This window comes from Thamnophis elegans, chromosome 4 (genome assembly GCF_009769535.1).
Source record: "Thamnophis elegans isolate rThaEle1 chromosome 4, rThaEle1.pri, whole genome shotgun sequence".
Taxonomy (NCBI): Eukaryota; Metazoa; Chordata; class Lepidosauria; order Squamata; family Colubridae; genus Thamnophis; species Thamnophis elegans.
The window spans coordinates 134,827,634-134,846,237 of record NC_045544.1 but is presented as its reverse complement, the minus strand read 5'-3'; the positions used below and the strand labels follow the sequence as shown (position 1 = coordinate 134,846,237).

The following is an 18,604-nucleotide window of genomic DNA, read 5'->3' as shown; positions in this document are numbered from 1 at the left end:
AGCCCAAAAGCCCCGCGCGTTGGTTCCCCCCCCCCCGGGAAGTAAACATTAGCCAAGGACGGTGGCGGAGAGCTTTTGCAAGCGATGCGCGTTTTCCTGCGGGGAAGTCGGGAGTGGGAAAGTCCTGGACTCGACAAAATTTAAACTTCCCCCGAAAGACGCAAGCAACCCCTGGGAAAATGCAACACGTGGCTCGTGGAAAGAGCTGCTCGGGAGTGTATCACGTGCTCGAATGCGTTTCGCCCAGCGGCTTCGCGAAAGGCGCAACTTTTTAGTTTCGTCGATTTTTGACTGTGATTCTTGGTATTACAAGGACGTACCTACGTGTCAATGACTATTTCAACTTCAACTACAACACACGAGCACACAATAGATACAAACTTAAGGTAAACCGCTCCAAACTCGACTGCAGAAAATACGACTTCTGCAACAGAGTGGCCAATGCCTGGAATGCACTACCTGCTACCTGTGGTTTCTTTCCCAAACCCCCAAAACTTTAACCTAAGACTGTCCACTGTCGACCTCACCCTATTCCTAAGAGGTCGTTAAAGGGCGTGCATAAACGGTGTGGCTACCGTCCTTGTCGTAATGTTCCTTTTTATTCCTATCCATTTCATGTATACAAAATCATGTTTATACATATGTATGTTGTCTAATACATGCTTCCCTCAATCAATCAGCTAGATTGAAAGGGTCACTAAAGGTCTAGTTTTCTATTTGAAGGGATTCAGTTTACGTAAGGGAAAGGTGTCGTCAACTCAACCGCCTGTAATCTGGAGGAATCGCTTCTAAACGGGTGGAGACGCCAAGCGCAGGATTTGCCGGTTTTGGGTTGTTTCAGAGTTTTAAAAGGAAGGGCAGGAAAGAGGCGGCTACCCTGGTTGGGATAAGTATCAAAGCCCGTGGTTTTTGTAGGTCCGTCAGCCCAAATTGTGTGGAGTAGAGATATGCTCGAAATTTTATAAATGTCAGTGGAAAGACATTTTTCCTACTTGGGATTTTTAAAAAAAATATCTGTGCAAAAAAAAAAAACATTTAGCGGTTTGGGTCCAAGTTTTAACAAGCCGAGAATAAACTTGTCAACGGGACCTCATTTCGGTGGCTGAGTTCACTTTAAGATTCAATAAGGCTCTGATTCAGATGGACGCGAAGGAATTCATATACATATCATCAGAACATAAATTTGCGTATCGTTTTAATCTTCTAGACTTTTAATAGGAAACGAGCATTCATTGCTCAGCGTGGTGAATCAGGCAGTACAGTTTAGGAGGATATTTGTTGCTGAAAATGCCGCTAAGAAACGGATCCCTTCTTTACTTTTTGTGTGTGTGTACGGTGCTGCAGCAGCAGGAAGTTTAAAATAGTTCGCAGCGGAAGGCAAAAGAAACTGTATCCCAGGCGTTCAAATGTAATATTCTTTTGAAAGGGCAATTCTTCCCCCTAAGCTGCGTCATCCTGTGGAGGAAATATTCTCATTTAACCAACTCAAGTCCTATTTATTATTTTTTAAGGAGTTGGTCTCCCCTGGTGACTCATGTAGGTTATTTTTTTCAAAGCATTTCCGGGTGAATATTTGAAAAATGCAAAGAGATGGGATAACATGCAACTGGATTTTAAACTTTTCTCTCTTCCTGTTGCCATCTCCCAGCCTATCTGAATTAATATTCAAAATTTGGGGATATTTGTAAGCCCGTATTTATTTGTTGTTTCAGAAGGTCAGGATTCAGATTCACTTGCTGCCTAGAGAGCAGCTTCTAAGGGGGTTTGATTTGAATTTTAAATTTAATGATTTTACCTGTTCCTGTTAAAAGGAAATTAATTTTAAATATTTAAAATTTTCTATGATTCTTGTCATAATTGGGCAGTGCTGGTGTCTGATTGAATACTTAATTGCTTGCTTGATTTTACTGTTTTAAAATATTTTTATTGTCAGCAGTTCAAAGAAATGTGTTCACAATTGTTTTACAAAAAGCATAAATATTATTCTGTACATTGACATTCTAATCATTCTCTGCCCCTTCCTCCTTTATGGGAGAAAAATCTAAACTCCAAATTTCATATTTAGTAATGAGCCCCAAAAAGAGATTTTGTAGATTCAAAAGAATAACTATTTTGTTTTTCAGGAGAGTGAGGAATTTCTAAGGAATCTGCTGGCCAGAAAAAAAAAAACATGCTGAGAACAGTGATGAATCTTCCTTGAATTATCTGCTTACCCAAAGAAGTACGTATTTTTTATTTCTTTGTTAGACTTCTGCTCTACCTTTCTCATAGAGTATTTTCTCTTCCAGTAGTTATATGGAGAAGTAATGAGTTGAAATGGGCCAAGGGGTGAATAGAAAATGAGAAGGAAAAAGGGGTTAGCTTTATTAACTGAAGGGCTATTTTTCTATGTATATTATGGTGATCATTTCTGGATATCAGAATATATCTTCTTGTACACATCTTTCTTGTCTGCTTCCCAAAATTGTTTATGGGGCTGGAGAAAACCCTTCAGCTCAGCAATCCTGGGCAGAAAGGATGAGTGAGTGTTGTTCCCTTGGCTCATCCTAGGCAGACTTCTCAAAATGTGTGGATTTTAAAAGTTTTTAAACAATGGCCCTGGTGAAGAATTCTGAGAATTGAAATTCCACCAATCTGGAGGCTATTGGAGACAACTTTAGAAAACTCATCAGTGGGTCAATAGATTGCCAGAAAAAAACATGCTCACATTGCATTTAGTCACATCTGAGGTTTGATGAGCTGCTGAAGATGGTTCAGTGCTTGAAATGCCTTACACAGTGCAAAAATCTTGCATGCCACTCAAATCCAATAGATGTCAGCTGAGAGGATGATAATATCTGTGGTGGGCTACCTAGGTAGCAGCCAAATGACCTCTCATTTCCTAAGTGTCTCAAGTTATGGCGTCCTTTTATTTATGGACATGTTGAAATAAGATGGCTGGGATGTCGAAATCCAACTTTAATTCCCAGCATAGGTGTCTGCATAAAGTAGAGGGAGTGAGCAGGGACAACAAGCATTTGGAGACTTCAGCTTGTCCAGAATGCAGCTGCGCGAGCGATTGTGGGTGCACCCCGGTTCATCCACGTTACACCTATCCTCCGCGAGCTGCACTGGCTGCCTATTGGTCTCCGGATACGCTTCAAGGTGCTAGTCGTCACTTATAAAGCCCTTCATGGTATTGGACCTGAGTACTTGAGACTGCCTGCTGCCAATTACCTCCAACAGACCTATTAGATCCCACAGACTAGGCCTCCTCCGAATCCCATCCGCCGGCCAATGCCGACTATCTACCACCCGGAGGAGGGCCTTCTCTGTGGCTGCTCTGGCCCTCTGGAATGAGCTCCCCGTGGAGATTCGGACCCTCACCACCCTTCAGGCTTTCCGCAAAGCCCTTAAAACCTGGCTTTTCCGACAGGCCTGGGGCTGACGAGTTCCCGCCCCCGCTCGAATTGTGTGGCTGTTGATTGTTTTTTTTTAAATTCTTTTTGTAGTTGTTTGTCATTGTTTTTCCCTTGTCTGTATCCCCTACCTTTGGATTGTGAGCCGCCCTGAGTCCCTCCGGGAATAGGGCGGCATATAAGTGCAATAAATTCAATTCAATTCAATTCAAGCAGTCATACATTCTCCATGATGACTGTAGTTGAATGTCCATAGTTTGAGTTGTCAAAAGCCATTGGTGGATTAAAACAGGATGATCTGGATATGATGGGGAAATGGGCTTGGGTATGTCACTAGAAGCGATTTTCTACCTCAGTTCTTGCCAAATGGTTGTAATTCTACAGTACCTGCTCAAAGCTGTGATCTTCCAGATATGCTGGGAATGACTGCTTGTTGGGGATTCCCTGAGTTATTCCTCTGTATCTGGTATATGTTAACGTGGAGAAAGCCAACCTAAGGATTATTATTATATAAGTGAACCAATTGAGAAATTATCCTAAAACGTTCAACGAAGAGAGGATGGTTCAAGAGAGCTGTGTATGGATTCACCTTTTGTCAAGGGATTCTGAGTTGAAAACAAACAAGGGCACAAGCCATGCTTTACAGATAATTGTCTGCTCACAACCACTCACTTATGACAACCTCCCCAAAAGGTACTTACAAACCCGGATTTGAGATTCAAATGGCCACTCTGCATGATTGCATTTGTGGTCATTTGCAGCAACCCGGCTGTAATTTACAGCTTTCAGGCTGGAAACACGTCTCTCTGGCACAAATGCCCATTGCGGACAATGGATTTGTTTAATGACCGCAACCACATAGTTCACTTTACTTAACCACTTGCTTAACCAGAGCAAAAAAAGTAATAAAACCGGGCACAGTCACGTGATGAGCCCCTTAATGACTTACAGTCATAATTCTGGGTTCATTACAGTGATAAGCCGAGGACTAGCTGGGGAGATAATACATTATTGCTGATATTTTTCATCAACTGTACCCAAAACAAATGTACTGTCCATTGTTTTGTCCAATAAATCCTCTATTGTACATTCACAAACTGGAAAGAAGTCTCTGAAAGGTGGGAATCTATCACAGTAAACTTAATTGCTTGGTTTTGATTCCTGTTTTAACTTTCTTGCCATTCTGATTTTTGTTTTACATGTAACTTTGCAGAGGCTGAAAAATGTCACAGCAGCTGGTAAAAGAAGCCTTTCTAAGTAATCTAAATGGAACGACATTACTTGAAATTTCTGTTGGCTTACCTCTTGCACCATTATGTATTCTCACTAGAGGACTGCTCCTAATTTTGTACTTTCTCCACAATGGAAGATCTTTATGCTCAATGTATGGTAATTTTTTTCTAGACTTCACTGTTTTAATCGTCCCGCCAGTACTTTCCTATACAATTTTAGCTTCCATATTCCCTTTTGTGATCCTCTCCATTATGGCATTCTGCACAGGCTTGATTTTTCTCATTTATACTAAGCGGACAAATTATGCCCAAGTGTCTCTTAAGCAAATCTTAGATGATTTTCTGAGAACCAACTTGGACCCAGAATACATTCCTGCCATAACTTCGCTTCGAGTGTTCATCAATTTATGGACATCCATTAATATCCTGGCTGTAGACTTCCCACAGTATCCCCGGAGGTATGCCAAAACGGAGTCTTATGGGACAGGAGTGATGGATTTGGGAGTTGGAATATTTGTTTTTGGAAATGGTGTGGTTTGTCCAGAAGTTCGGCTGAAGCCTGGTACAATGCAACACAAATTCTTTTATCTCATAAGGCAGTTGTTGACCGTATGGCCCCTCCTTCTCCTTGGCTTTGGACGACTAATGAGTGTTAAAGCAGCTGACTATTATGAGCATGTCACTGAATATGGTGTGCACTGGAACTTTTTCTTCACTTTAGCTGCTATACGAATGGGTGCATCACTCCTTCTGACTGTATTCCCCGTACACAAAGCCTGGATAGCCTCAGTAATGTTAGCTGTGGTTTATGAATGCTTTCTCGAGATTACACCTCTGAAGATGTTTATTTTGCATGGAAGCAATGGGCAAGATTCAAGGACTGGTTTTCTAAATGCCAACAGAGAGGGCATATTTTCTGTCATCGGTTACCTTGCTATCTACATGGCTAGTGTACAAGTAGGTTTATATTTATTAGGAAAAAGAACAACAGCAAGAGGGTGGCTTAAAATAATCTGCTACTTTTTACTGGGCATTTTTCTCCTTTTTACATGTCTCTACTTTGCTCAGGTATACATTGACACTGTGTCCCGACGATTGGCAAACCTTTCTTTTTGCATATGGATTATTGCTAGTTGCTTGGTCCCCTTTAGTTGCTTTTTAGTGGTTGATCTTATTCTCGTATTCACAAAGCTGATTGTGGGTGGGGCTGATATTCCTAGTAGTTGGAACATTTTGCACTCATCACCATATAAAAAATCTGATTTGGAATTTCGGCACAGAAAAAACGAATCTCAGAGTATGTGCATGATCAATGCTGTGAACAAAAACCAGCTTCTGCACTTTTTGCTAGCCAATGTTTTAACTGGTCTTGTAAATATGCACGTTGATACAGTGCACAGCAGCACACTCTCTGCCATGTTAATTCTACATTTGTATATGTTTACAAACTGTTTAGTTATGTATATGTTACAAGCAAAAAATATAATTTTAAAATGGTGGTAATTTACAAAACTGCAGGACATACAGTATCTAGGCAGACCCCAAGCATGAACATTGACTTGAAGGGACAAAAATATTGCCAATAAAAATGATACAAGCTGCAATGCCTTTATAAAATATAAAGCCTTGGGTCTTTTTGGATATACACGCATAAGGTGGTATATTGTTTTTAACTGGGATATTTAATACCCCATTTCTGACTATTGGGAAATGGAATTATTTTAAGCAAGAGAAGACTTCTTGTCAATAATGTGACACACTTTTATGACAATATGAAATATAAAAACCATTATCACTGGAGTGGGTTGGGAGAGTTTTTTTATAGGCGGTTAAAGGATAAAATTGATAAAGACAAAGGCACCTGCTTTGATTCTTATTTTAGAAAAAAATATATTTCAATGGTGCAATCAGAACTAGCTTGAAGGTTTCTTACACCTGCTTTACTGTTTCTACTCAGCCCAACTGACATATAAATTTAGGCTGGTTTTGAAGCCTCAATTGAGAATATGGAAGATGAATCAAAGTATAAAAATTAAAGACAGCCGTTCTACTTAGGTTTCTGGAAATGGATCAGCTGCTACCTACATTAGCTTAGTTGTAATTTACTACTGATTGTGGAGAAAAACATCAACTAATATTGTAACAAATAATGTAGAAAATAAAGATCTCATTTCTGAGGTCATAATCTCAGCAATGGGTTCTTTGCAGTGGACCCATGCACAACAAAAGTCATTATACAATAATGTGCCATTTTTAAGGCCATGCAATAAAGCCATTTGTTGCATTTGTTCTGAGACACAATTTATTTAAAAGCACCAGTATTTATGTAACTGAAACTTGCCAATCACAATGAGAAAATGTGGACTATACAGGTAATTCTCGACTTACAACCATTTGTGACTGTGGTATCTAATTGTCACTAGAAAGAAAGGGACATGAAGAACCAGGTCACTCCATAAGGTCAGTCCCTTTCATACATGTATGCAGTGTTACAATGTACATACAAAGGAACCCTGGCAACTGCTTTCACTATTGTTTGCAATTCTCCCCATCGCTCCCACAAATACCAATACTTGTGAGACAGATGAAATAATTTTCAAATAATTTTGGGCTGCAGCCCTTGGCTATTTTTCTTTTCTAAATAAAATTATGCTTTACATCAGAGGTGTCAAAACTCAAGGCCCGGGGGCCAGATCTGGCCTGTGGGGTGCTTAGATCTGGCCCGTGAGGCCACCCTGCGCGGTGCCTCTGCCAGCAAAAGCTAAGCTCGGGAGGGCCATGAGCGGCCCTCCCAGGCCTCATTTTCAGCTGCAATGGCTTCCTGCAGCCCTCTACCAGCGAAAATGGAGCTCCATGTTTTCTGGCAGAGCACTCAGGCCACCACAGGTGTCCCTGACACAAGTGACATCTATCTGGCCACGCCTATCCCAGCCCCTGAAGCCAAACAATCGTGATGCAGCCCTCAATGAAATTGAGTTTTACAACCCTGCTTTACATTGTTATATGCCACTTTCAATTTATTTGTAATGCTAAAATGCTAGATGAAGCAAGGTAGATGTCACTTGTGTCAGGGACACCTAGCGAGGTAGATGTCACTGGAGTGACAAATGAAATGGCAAAATACTGGGCAGGCTAGAAGCTAGATACTAACTAGCAGTCCAGGTACAAGCCAAGCTTTGTTAGCAGAACTTCAGCCCTGAAATTGCTTAATGCCAGATTGATCCATATGATGAACGCAACAATATTAAACAGGTAGTCCTCGACTTACAACTGTTTGTTTAGTAACCATTCAAAAGCACTAAAAGAAGTGGCTTCTATCTTTGTTCACACTTAAGGATTGTTGTAGTATCCCCATGGTCATGTGATCAAAATTCAGACACTTGGCAACTGACTCATGACAAGTTGCAGTACCCCTGGGTCATGTAGTCACTTTTTGTAACCTTCTGACAAGCAGTCAATGTGGAAACCAGATTCACTTAACAACTGTATTACTAACTTAACAACTGTAGTTATTAACAACTGTGGCAAGAAAAAATGTAAAATGAAGCAAAACTCACCTAACCCACTTTCTTAACAGAACTTTTGGGCTGAATTATGCTCTTAAGTTGAAAATTACCTATAACCATGGATGGAGACCATTAGATTACCTTTCTTTCCAAATGGACACAAATGATTACTCGCTTCAGTTTTACCTGAGTGCTGGTACCCAATTCACTGCTAGTATGAGCTTGAATTGTAGAAGCGTTTCATCTTTGATTTCACATTCAGGTTTATCTTGTGCTGGACACCTGTATGGAATAGATATTTTTCTGCTCTATTGCTGTGCCATTTCTCAGTCCAGGTTGCAAGAAAAGATCCCATATTTGGCATTGTGCATCTCCAAGCTTCTTTTAAATATTGATAAGATGTATTTTGAGGGCAAAGCAGGTATACGTTGCACCTCCTTTAAAATTTAAGATATATTTGGTGGGGGGGGAAGCAAGTTATATATTATCCCCCTGTTCATTGATAAGGGTATACTTTTGGGGGGAAAGCAGGCATACATTATAGTTTTTAAACATTGATAAAATATATTGGAAAACAGGTATACGTACCTCTTAAATAGTAAGGCAAAATTTGGGAGGAAAGTAGGTATACATATCTTAACTACATGAGAAAGAACAAGGTATATTATACCTTGTTTTAAAAATTGATGTGATTTGGGGAGAATATACATTAAGCCTTTAAAATATGGATATACATTATATCTGCTTTCAAATATTGTTAAGGTACAAGTTGCCCTCGACTTATAACAGTTCATTTAGTAACTAATAGATGAGAACCCACCATTGCCTGGGTATTTATTTATAGGGGGAAAATATCTTGACCAAACATAATTTCTAATGTTGGACTTTCCCCCTTACCAAAGGGATCCCCCTTGTGGAGTACTGTGAAGCCATTACCATGGCAACTCCACTGCACTGCACAGTAGAAGCCATTTTAAGGCACGACAGGCTGTATCTTAACAGAACACACACCATGATGGGTTTTAGGGGTGTCTTACCCCGTCGGTTATAGATAGATGGATGGATGATTCAAAATTACAGCACTGAAAAGTGCTGAACAGCACTGAAAAGTGACAGACCATTTTTCACACAACAGTTGCAGCATTCCCGGATTCATTCATGACTGTTACACCGTCCTGGCATTACGTGATCACATTTTTGTACAAGTAAAGTCAATGGGGAAGCCAGATTCATGTAACCATTTTACTAACTTAATAACTACAGTGATTCACTTAACAACTGTAGTAAGAAAGGTCATAACATGGGACAAAGTTCACTTAAATATTTTCCTTAGCAATAGAAATTTCGGGCTCAATTGTGGTAGTAAGTTTTTAAGATGTTGGACAGCGGTTTCTCTGAAGTGGTGTAGGGTTTCCTGCCTAAGCAGGGGGTTGGACTAGAAGATCTCCAAGGTCCCTTCCAATTATTCTATTCTAATCCTATTCTATTCTTATTCTAAGTTGAGGACTACCTATATATTTTGGAGGGCACAGCTGCCTCATAATTTTTTTGTATAAGAGACCAAAATGGTTTGAGAGGCCAACGAAGTGTTAAGGACCACCTCCTATTAATACAATAGCAGAGATGGAAGGTACCTTGGAGGTCTTCTAGTCCAACCCCCTGCCTAGGCAGGAAATCCTACACCATTTCAGACAAATGGCTATCCAACATCTTCTTAAAGACTTGCAGTGTTGGGGCATTCACAACTTCTGGAGGCAACTTCTCTTCCACTGATTCATTGTTCTCACTGTCAGGAAATTCCTCCTCAGTTCTAAGTTGCTTCTCTCCTTGATTAGTTTCCACCCATTGCTTCTTGTCCTGCCCTCAGATGCCTTGGAGAATAGTTTGACTCCCTTTTCTTTGTGGCAACCTCTGAGATATTGGAAGACTGCTATCATGTCTCCCCTAGTCCTTCTTTCTATTAAACTACATACCCAGTTCCTGCAACCGTTCTTCATATGTTTTAGTCTCCAGTCCCCTAATCCTCTTTGTTGCTCTTCTCTGCACTCTAAAAAGTCGCCACATCTTTTGTACATCGTGGTGACCAAAACTGAATGCCGTATTCCAAGAGTGGCTTTACCAAGGCCTTATAAAGTGGCATTAACTCTTCACGTGATCTTGATTCTATCCCTCTGTTGATGCAGCCTAGAACTGTGTTGGCTTTTTTGGCAGCTGCTGCACACGGCTGGCTCCTATTTAAATAGTTGTCCACTAGGACTCCAAGATCCCTCTCACAGTTACTACTATTGAGGAAGGTACCACCTATACTGTACCTGTGCATTTCGTTTTTCTTGCCTAAATGTAGAACCTTACTTTCTTCACCATTGAATTTCATTTTGTTAGATAGTGCCCAATGTTTAAACTGGATGAGGGAGAATGCTGCCAAAAGCTCCATTTCGCATATAGCGCGAGACCGACGCCGACGCCGCCTCATCTCCACCTTTTCCCGCTCGAACTATTTCTCGAGGCGGAGGGAACGGCTTACTGAGCATGCGCAACACCTCAGCGCCCCATTCGCTGCGCCGGCGGCAGGGCCTATTTGTGACAGTTTCCAAGAAAGAAAGAAAGGCGGGGAATGGGCTTGCGGGCTCACGTCAGCGTTCCTTCTCGCGCATGCGCAGAAGGCCGCAAGCCGGAGCCTCTTTCCGGCCTTACCTATATAAAGGAAACGCTCTTTCCACCCTCCTTTCTTCGATTTGAGCCCCGCGGCGGAAAAGGCGAAGGGGAAGGCCGAGGAAGGGGCGGGCCACGCAAGAGTCATTTACATAAAAAAAGAAGGGGTGGAGCTTGTGGCAAAGGTGACAGCTTGAGCCGAGACACGCCCTGAAAGAGCAGTTAGTCGCCGGGGGGGGGGAATTGAAAGAGGGCGGGGTTTGGGAGGCCGGGAGGCGGAGCCCGGCGAGCGGTTGGTCAGGGCGGTGGGTGGGGGAAGGCGGGAGGCCTGCCTTCTCCGTCTCTCGCGAGAGGAGGAGGGGGGGCAGGAGGGGCGGGGGCGGAGCCAAAGCCGGACGAGGAGGCTCCATGCTGCCCTCCTGAAAAGGGGAGGGAGGGGGAAGGGAAGAGAGAGAGGCCAAAACACAAAAAAATCGCCCGTTTCGGCGCTTCGAGGTGTGGCAGTTTCTCCTCCTGCAGCTTCGGTCGCTTCAGCCAATAGGAGAGGCGGGCTGGGGGGAAAAGGAAGGTAAATTTAAATAGAGGTGGAGCCTGTCGGAGCAGTAAGTGGGGCGGGGGGGGGAAGAGGAGCAAGGGCGAAGGTTATCCTTTGACCTACTCATTGCCTTAATTAATTTATTTTTCTTCCATGTATTTATATCCTGGGGAGGGGAAGGGAAATTCCTGCTCCTAACCTGCTTCCTTTCCAAATGCATAAAGAATATCTCCACCTCCCTGAAGAAGGAGGTGAGGTGGAAACCAATTTCCCCCTAAAAAGCAATTTTTCCCCTTTCCCCCCATTATTTGAGGATTCCCTGGGAAGATTTTGCACGGGATCATTGCAGATTTTCCACCACCACCCGTGCAAAATCTGCAATGCCAAAGGCAATTTTCCTCTAAAAAAAGTAATTCCCCCCTTCCCACACCCTTGAGGATTCCCTGGGAAAATTCCCCCTGGGAAAATTTGCAATGCCAAAGGCAATTTTCCTCTAAAAAAGTAATTCCCCCCTTTCCCCCACCCTTGAGGATTCCCTGGGAAAATTCCCCCTGGCAAAATTTGCAATGCTAAAAGCAATTTCCCTCTAAAAGAGCCATTTCCCCCCCTTTCCTCCCCATTATTTGAGGGTTCCCTGGGAAAATTCCCCTTGGGCAAAATCTGCAATGCCAAAAGCAATTTCCCTCTAAAAAGAGCATCTCCCCCCTCCCTTCCCCTCCATTTGAAGATTCCCTAGGAAAATGCCCCCCCTTGCAAAATCTGGAATGCCAAAGGGATGTGTGTGTAAAAGATGCAAAGGAAGTCAAAAGGAGAGAGATAGAGTGAATTAAGCCCTTGATTAAGGGACACCATCCTCTTTTGGAAAAAAAAAAGTGGGCAGGATGCTAGTTTATTTTATTTTATTTATTTAGTTTGTCGCTCCTGTACAGGAATCAGAATAAACATGAATAAGGACACAGGAAATGGGGACAAGAAATGGGGGCAAGTAGGACAGGGACGTTAGGCACGCCAGGACTTTTTCTTCTGCTTTGAAACAAGCTGTTGTTGGTTTTTTTTTGCCCCCTACAGCGTATTGGATGAGTGTGTAGTGTGTAGGTGTACAGGGTAAGCTTAAAACATAATTGCTGGCAGACAGAGCCCTTGATTTCGGTTTGCTAAAATGCAAGTTGATCTGCGTGCAATTCTGGGTTGCTTAGTTCTAGAAGACAGAACATATTTCTCACACGTGATTTTTTCAAGCTGTTACCAGGTTTGACTTTTGGGTCCTGCTGTAATTTCAGAAAATCTTTGGGTCGGTAGCGTGGAGTTTGGTGTCTTTATTTGGTGCCCTACTTGTATCTCTGCACAGAAAATGTTATTTTTTTTGCTAGAAAAAGTGGCCTTCCTTTCCATCGCCTCGTTTGCAATTAGTTGGCAGGCATGCTAAAGCAGGGCTCTCCAACCTTGGCAACTTTAAGCCTGGAGAACTTCAACTCCCAGAATTCCCCAGCCAACTTGGCTGGGGAATTCTGGGAGTTGAAGTCCTCCAGGCTTAAAGTTGCCAAGGTTGGAGATTTGTCGCTAAAGATTTGTGGGTGGCCCATCACTGGAAGGTTTTAAAAATAGACTGGACCGCTTTTTGACCAAGGATGGTATAAAAGTCTCCTGCTTTGAGAAAGGGGCTGGACTAAAAGACCTCCGGTGTCCCTTCCAGCCCTATGATTCTGTGTTCTATCTTGTAAATGGTAACATTTGGAGTTGTGGTGTGAAGTTGTTTCGGCTTAGCCTGTTGTGTGAACTCAACCGACAATCTGATCTTAAATAAGGTAAACTCAACCCTGGCACAAATCTGTGATACAGGTAGTCCTCCACTTACAGCCACAATTCAGCCCAACATTTCTGTTGTTAAGTGAGAAAATGTGTTAGGCTTTGTGACTTTTCTTGTCACATTTGTTAAGTGAATCATTGCTGTTGTTCAGTTAGTAACCGGGTTGTTAAGTCAATCTGGCTTTCCCATTGACTTTACTTGTCAGAAAATCTCAAGAGAAGATCACATGATTGTTGGACACGTCATAAATAGGAACCACTTGTCCAACATCTGCCTGTAAATCACATAACCATAGGGATATTGCAACTGTCATAAATGTTCACAAAATGTTCATTGTTGTTGTTAGTTGCGAAGTCGTGTCCGACCCATCCGCAACCTTGGACTATGGACCACGTTTCTCCAGGCCTTCCTGCCCTCTACCATCCTCTGGAGTCCATTTAAGCTCACGTCGACTGCGTTGGTGACTCCATCCAGCCACCTCCTTCTCTGTCGTCCCCTTCTTCTTTTGCCCTCCATCTTTCCCAGCATGAAGCTCTTCTCCAGGGAGCCCTTCCTTCTCATTAGGTGGCCAAAGCCTTTGAGTTTCCTCTTCAGGATCTGGCCTTCTAAAGATCAGTCAGGGTGGATCTCCTGTAGGACTGACCGGTTGGATGGCCTTGCAGTCCAAGGGACTCAATGCAGGAGTCTTCTCCAGCACCCGGGTTCAAAGGCCTCCATTCTTTGGTGCTCAGCTTTCCTTATGGTCCAACTTTCACAGCCATCCATTGCAACTGGGAAAACCACAGCTTTGATTATATGCACTTCGTTACTTAACTACACATGTGTCAGTAATGTGTGGGTGTGTGCTGGTCAGAATGTCATAAAACCCCAGGATATGCGACCATCGCGGCCCCATGGACAACGTTCCTCCAGACCTTCTTGTCCTCTACCATCCTCTGAAGTGCATTTAAGCTCACGCTGACTGCTTCCAGCCACCTCCTTCTCTGCCGTCCCCTTCTTCTTCTTTTGCCCTCCGTCTTTCCCAGCATTAGGCTCTTCTCCAGGGAGTCCTTCCTTCTCATTAGGTGGCCAAAGTATTTGAGTTTCATGTCAAAACGCGACAAAACATGATCCACCAGTGTTGGGTTTCCATTTTTTTTTACTATCACTTCACTTGTGTGTGCTCGCGCAACGCTTCTGCACATGCGCAGAAGCATCCGGGTGGGTGGGGGGAGCCTACCGCCTCCGCCACTACCGGTTCACCCAATCCAGGGCGAACCAGCAGAAACCCCCCTCTACAACCCACTCCAGTATCTTTGCCATGAAAACTCCATGAGAATGTTCATAAGTCACTTCCCCCCCCCCCGGGTGCCGCTGTAACTTCGAACGATCACTAAACTAATTGTTGTAAGACGAGGACTTCCTTGCGTATTATATGGTGTGGTTGTTTTGTGTGTGTGTGTGTGTCTTCGGATCTGCGTTGTCTCCTGGTGATTCCCTGGGCAAGTCTGTGCAGTTTTCTTGGCAGGGTTTCTCAACCGTGGCTTGCCACGTCTGCCTTCCTAGAACCGAGAGTGACTGGCCCAAGGTAAACCAGCTGGTTTTATGCCTAAGGCAGGATTAGAACTTAGCTTTCCAGTTTCTCGCCCGGTTGCCTTCACCACTAGACCAGACTGGCTCTCCTCATATATACCTCTAGGTGCCCAAAATATTTGCACATGCATCGTAAAATACGTGGTAGGCCATGAGTGTAGATAAGGAGTTACGGGTATGGTTGGGAATATGCATTTCAGGACTATGCTGGCAAAGATTCAGCAGGAGTGTGGTAGCATCTGTCCTGGCTGAGCCATTTGATTCAAAGGCATATTTACTCGATGGTGGGTGAATGGCTACATCAATATTAATACATTAAGCTTTCATGCGCTGCATCCTGCTTTGTCGGCTACACAGTTGAGCGGCAGCTCGCAAAAGCTTATATCTCTGAATACTTATTTATTTAGCGTATGGCATATCATACAAGAGGGACATGATGGCTCAGTGGCTATGACACTGAGCTTGTCGATCAGAAAGGTCGGCCGTACAGCGGTTCGAATCCCTAGCGCCCGCCTAACGGAGTGAACTCCCGTTACTTGTCCCGGCTTCTGGCAAACCTAGCAGTTCGAAGACACGTAAAAAATGCAAGTAGAAGAATAAGGACCACCTTTGGTGGGAAGGTAACAGCGCTCCGTGCACCTTTGGCGTTGTGTCATGCCGGCCACATGACCCTGGAGACGTCTTCGGACAGTGCTGGCTCTTCGGCTTTGAAACGGAGATGAGCACCGCCCCCTAGAGTCGGGAACGACCAGCACATATGTGTGAGGGGAACCCTTACTTTTATATCATTTGTGGGCTAGCAAGATATATTAATGTTTCATCTAGATTAGTAAAACAATTATATATATATAATATTTATATTTGAACACAGTCTTAACAAGAGCTGTGTTCAAATTGCAGTGTCTAGGCCAGGGGTCAAACTCAATTTCATTGAGGGGTGCATCAAGGTTGTGTTTGACCTTTGTGGGTGGGTGGGTGGGTGGCCAGAGTGGGCATGGTCAGCTCGAACTAACTCGTATCGGGGGGCACCTGCAGTGGCCTAAGCCCAGGCCAGTGAAAATGGGCTCCCAAGGTCCCGTTTTCAGTTGCGATGGCCTCCCGCAACCCTCTGCCAGCGAAAATGGAGCTCGGAAGGGCCACTTGCAGCCCCCACCACCTCCGTTTTTGGCTGTGATGGCCTCCTGCAACCCTTTCCTAGTGAAAACGGAGCTCCCTTTTTGCTGGCAGAGGCATTGCGGGCTAATCCTTCGCTGTTTCCAGGGTGGCCCTGTGGGCCACATCCAGGGGTGAAATCCAGCAGGTTCTCACAAGTTCTGGGGAATGGGTAGGCGAAATTTTGAGTAGTTCAGAGAACCGGCAAATATCACCTCTGACTGGCCCCAGAGTGGGGAGGGAATTTATTTATTATTTATTTATTTAATTAGTTTGTATGCCGCCCACTCTCAAAGAGACTCAGGGCGGCTTACAGGTAAAAAAGGGAGGGGAGACATACAAAAAACAAAAAACAACATTAAAAATTCCACAACATTCATAACTTAATGGAGATTTTGCAGTATCCTTCCCCTAGAGTGTGGTGGGAATGGAGATTTTGCAGTATCCTTTCCCCTGGAATGGGGAGGGAATGAAGATTTTGCTGGATCCTTCCCCTGGAGTGGGGAGGGAATGGAGATTTTGCAGTATCCTTCCCCTGGAGTGGGGAGGAAATGGAGATTTTGCAGTATCCTTCCCCTGGAGTGGGGAGAGAACGAAGATTTTGCAGTATCCTTCCCCTGGAGTGGGGAGGAAATGGAGGTTTTGCAGTATCCTTCCCCTGGAGTGGGGAGGGAGTGGGGATTTTGCAGTATCCTTCCCCTGGAGTGGGGAGAGAATGGAGATTTTGCAGTATCCTTCCCCTGGAGTGTGGTGGGAATGGAGATTTTGCAGTATCCTTTCCCTGCCACGCCCACCAAGCCAGGCTTACAGAACTGGTAGTATAAAATTTTGACCACTGGTCAGATTTAAGTACCCCCATGGGCTGGATCTGGCCCCCGGGCCTTGAGTTTGACACCCCTAGTCTAGGCCATCTAACTAACTATTGAAGCCCAACATATTTTTTTTAAAAAAAATCAGATACTGGACCGGTATATGCTCTCAGCTTATAGCCAGTCATGATGTGATCTACAGTTTGACGTTGGATCCCACAATCACACCTAGGGTAGGATACTATGCCCCTATACAGAATGTCTCGGCAGACTCTATGTGAGGTGCAAATCCTCTTCGGGATTGTCCATTGCGGGCAATGGTAGTTCAATGCCTGACACATTTGTAGGGAGTCATTTATATGTTCCTATAACTCAGGGATCCCCAAACTTGGCATCTTTAAGACTTATGGAGTTCAACTCTCAGAATTCTCCAGCCAGCTCTGCTGGCTGGAGAATTCTGGGAGTTGAAGTCCACAAGTCTTAAAGTTGCAAGACCTCTGCTATTACTGAACATTTTAGTGACCCGTTTGACTGTCCATTGGGAACCGATTTATAAGTTGTTGGCCACATGTTGTGTAAGTGCCGGTGGGGATTTCCTAGATTTGAGTCTTCCGGCTGACAAATGAGGAAGGTCAGCACTTTTGAGAAATAGTAAGTTCTACGTTGCAATTCAAAGAGAGAAGCAAGCTAGAACTAAGGAGAAATTTCCTGACGCAACAATTAAATCAGTGGAAACGATTTGCCTCCGGAAGTTGTGCGTGCTCCAACGCTGGAAGTTTTAAAGAAGAGATTGGACAACCATTTGTCTGAAATGGTAGAGGATTGCCTGAGCAGGGGGTTGGACTAGAAGACCTCCAAGGTCCCTTTGAATTCTGTTAATCAAGTAAAGAAGTAAGCTAGAACGAAGGAGAAATTTCCTGACGGAACAATTAAATCCATGGAACTACTTGCCTCTAAAAGTTGTAGGTGCTCCAACACTGGAAGTTTTTAAGAAGCGATTGAACAGCTGTTTGTCTGAAGTGGTATTAGGGTTTCCAGCCTGAGCAGGGGGTTGGACTAGAAGACCTCCAAGGTCCCTCTATTATACTGCTAAAAAGATGTTGCTGGACTAATTTTTTTTTGAGAGGGGCAAGGCTGCATATGTGGTGAGATACATTTATTTCTTTCAGATAAGTAGAAATGGAAAAAGGGAAAATTGGAGTGAGCTTAAAACTTGATGACTCTGGTAAAGAGAATTGTAATCTGCGAGTGTGTAAAGAAGATACCAGTGTTCTTTTGAATGTCATGAATGGTGATTTAAGTTTTCAGTTTTTTTATCCTTTGCAGTAAAGCCCTTTGTTATGAATAATTATGTTGAGATTTAAGGCAGGCTTTTAAATTTAGGTGCCCTTCCCCTCACAAAGATGTCGCCGCTTATATGTGTCTAATGGATGGGTGGGGGCAGTGATATATTTTAGTAACTGAATTTTTTTGACTTTCTGAACAGATACACTGTTTCAATCTATAAGCTGGGTTTATGCAATATACATGGATGGGTGGGGGCAGTGATATATTTTAGTAACTGAATTTTTTTGTATTAAGTTCAAACTGAACACTAACAAAGCTTAGGCTGCTACAGGAGAATATTTGTAGCTCAGGGTTGACATGAGGGGTCCTCGGTGCTTTCTGAGTTTGGTTGTTTTCTTGCAGACGTTAGATGACCCAACTAGGTAACATCATCAGGGATAGAATGGAGTAGAGACTGCAGACAGGAGGAGGAGGAGGAGCAGGTAGGATTATGGGGTCCTTGGTGCTTTCTGAGCTTGGTTGTTTCCTTGCAGACGTTTCACGACCCAGCTCGATAACATTATCAGTGCTAATCAACTGGTCATCATTGATTGGCACTGATGATGATACCTAGTTTGGTCATGAAACGTCTGCAAGGAAACAGCCAAGCTCAGA

At 43.5% G+C, this 18,604-nt stretch overlaps 2 protein-coding genes across 10 annotated transcripts in view; both read left to right on the top strand.

Moving 5' to 3' along the window:
- The first annotated feature begins 61 nt into the window (after positions 1-61).
- PIGW (phosphatidylinositol glycan anchor biosynthesis class W) lies at positions 62-7,258 on the top strand. 4 transcript variants are annotated; one of them, XM_032214938.1, is made up of 3 exons: positions 62-386; positions 2,124-2,221; positions 4,612-7,258. In XM_032214938.1, exon 3 carries the CDS (start codon positions 4,622-4,624, stop codon positions 6,131-6,133), a length of 1,512 nt encoding a protein of 503 aa, XP_032070829.1. In that variant the 5' UTR covers positions 62-386; positions 2,124-2,221; positions 4,612-4,621; the 3' UTR covers positions 6,134-7,258. The 4 variants fall into 4 exon arrangements, with proteins under 4 accessions (XP_032070829.1, XP_032070831.1, XP_032070828.1 ...); XM_032214940.1 differs by lacking the exon at positions 62-386 and adding an exon at positions 658-915; XM_032214937.1 differs by lacking the exon at positions 62-386 and adding an exon at positions 658-1,408.
- A 3,586-nt stretch (positions 7,259-10,844) lies between these two features.
- The window catches only part of GGNBP2 (gametogenetin binding protein 2), a 70,457-nt gene continuing 62,697 nt past the window's right edge, over positions 10,845-18,604 (top strand). For 2 of the 6 annotated variants that reach the window (XM_032214935.1, XM_032214934.1), the window contains exon 1: positions 10,847-10,973. The gene's annotated coding sequence lies outside the window, so the exon portion shown is untranslated. Of the gene's footprint in view, positions 10,974-11,189; positions 11,357-11,553; positions 11,575-18,604 lie in introns of those variants that run through there. The other 4 variants (XM_032214930.1, XM_032214933.1, XM_032214931.1 and 1 more) reach the window with 4 other exon arrangements.

Coding starts and splice junctions, on each gene's coding strand:
- PIGW (XM_032214938.1), top strand. CDS start 4,622: ATGTCACAGCAGCTGGTAAAAGAAGCCTTTCTAAGTAATCTAAATGGA.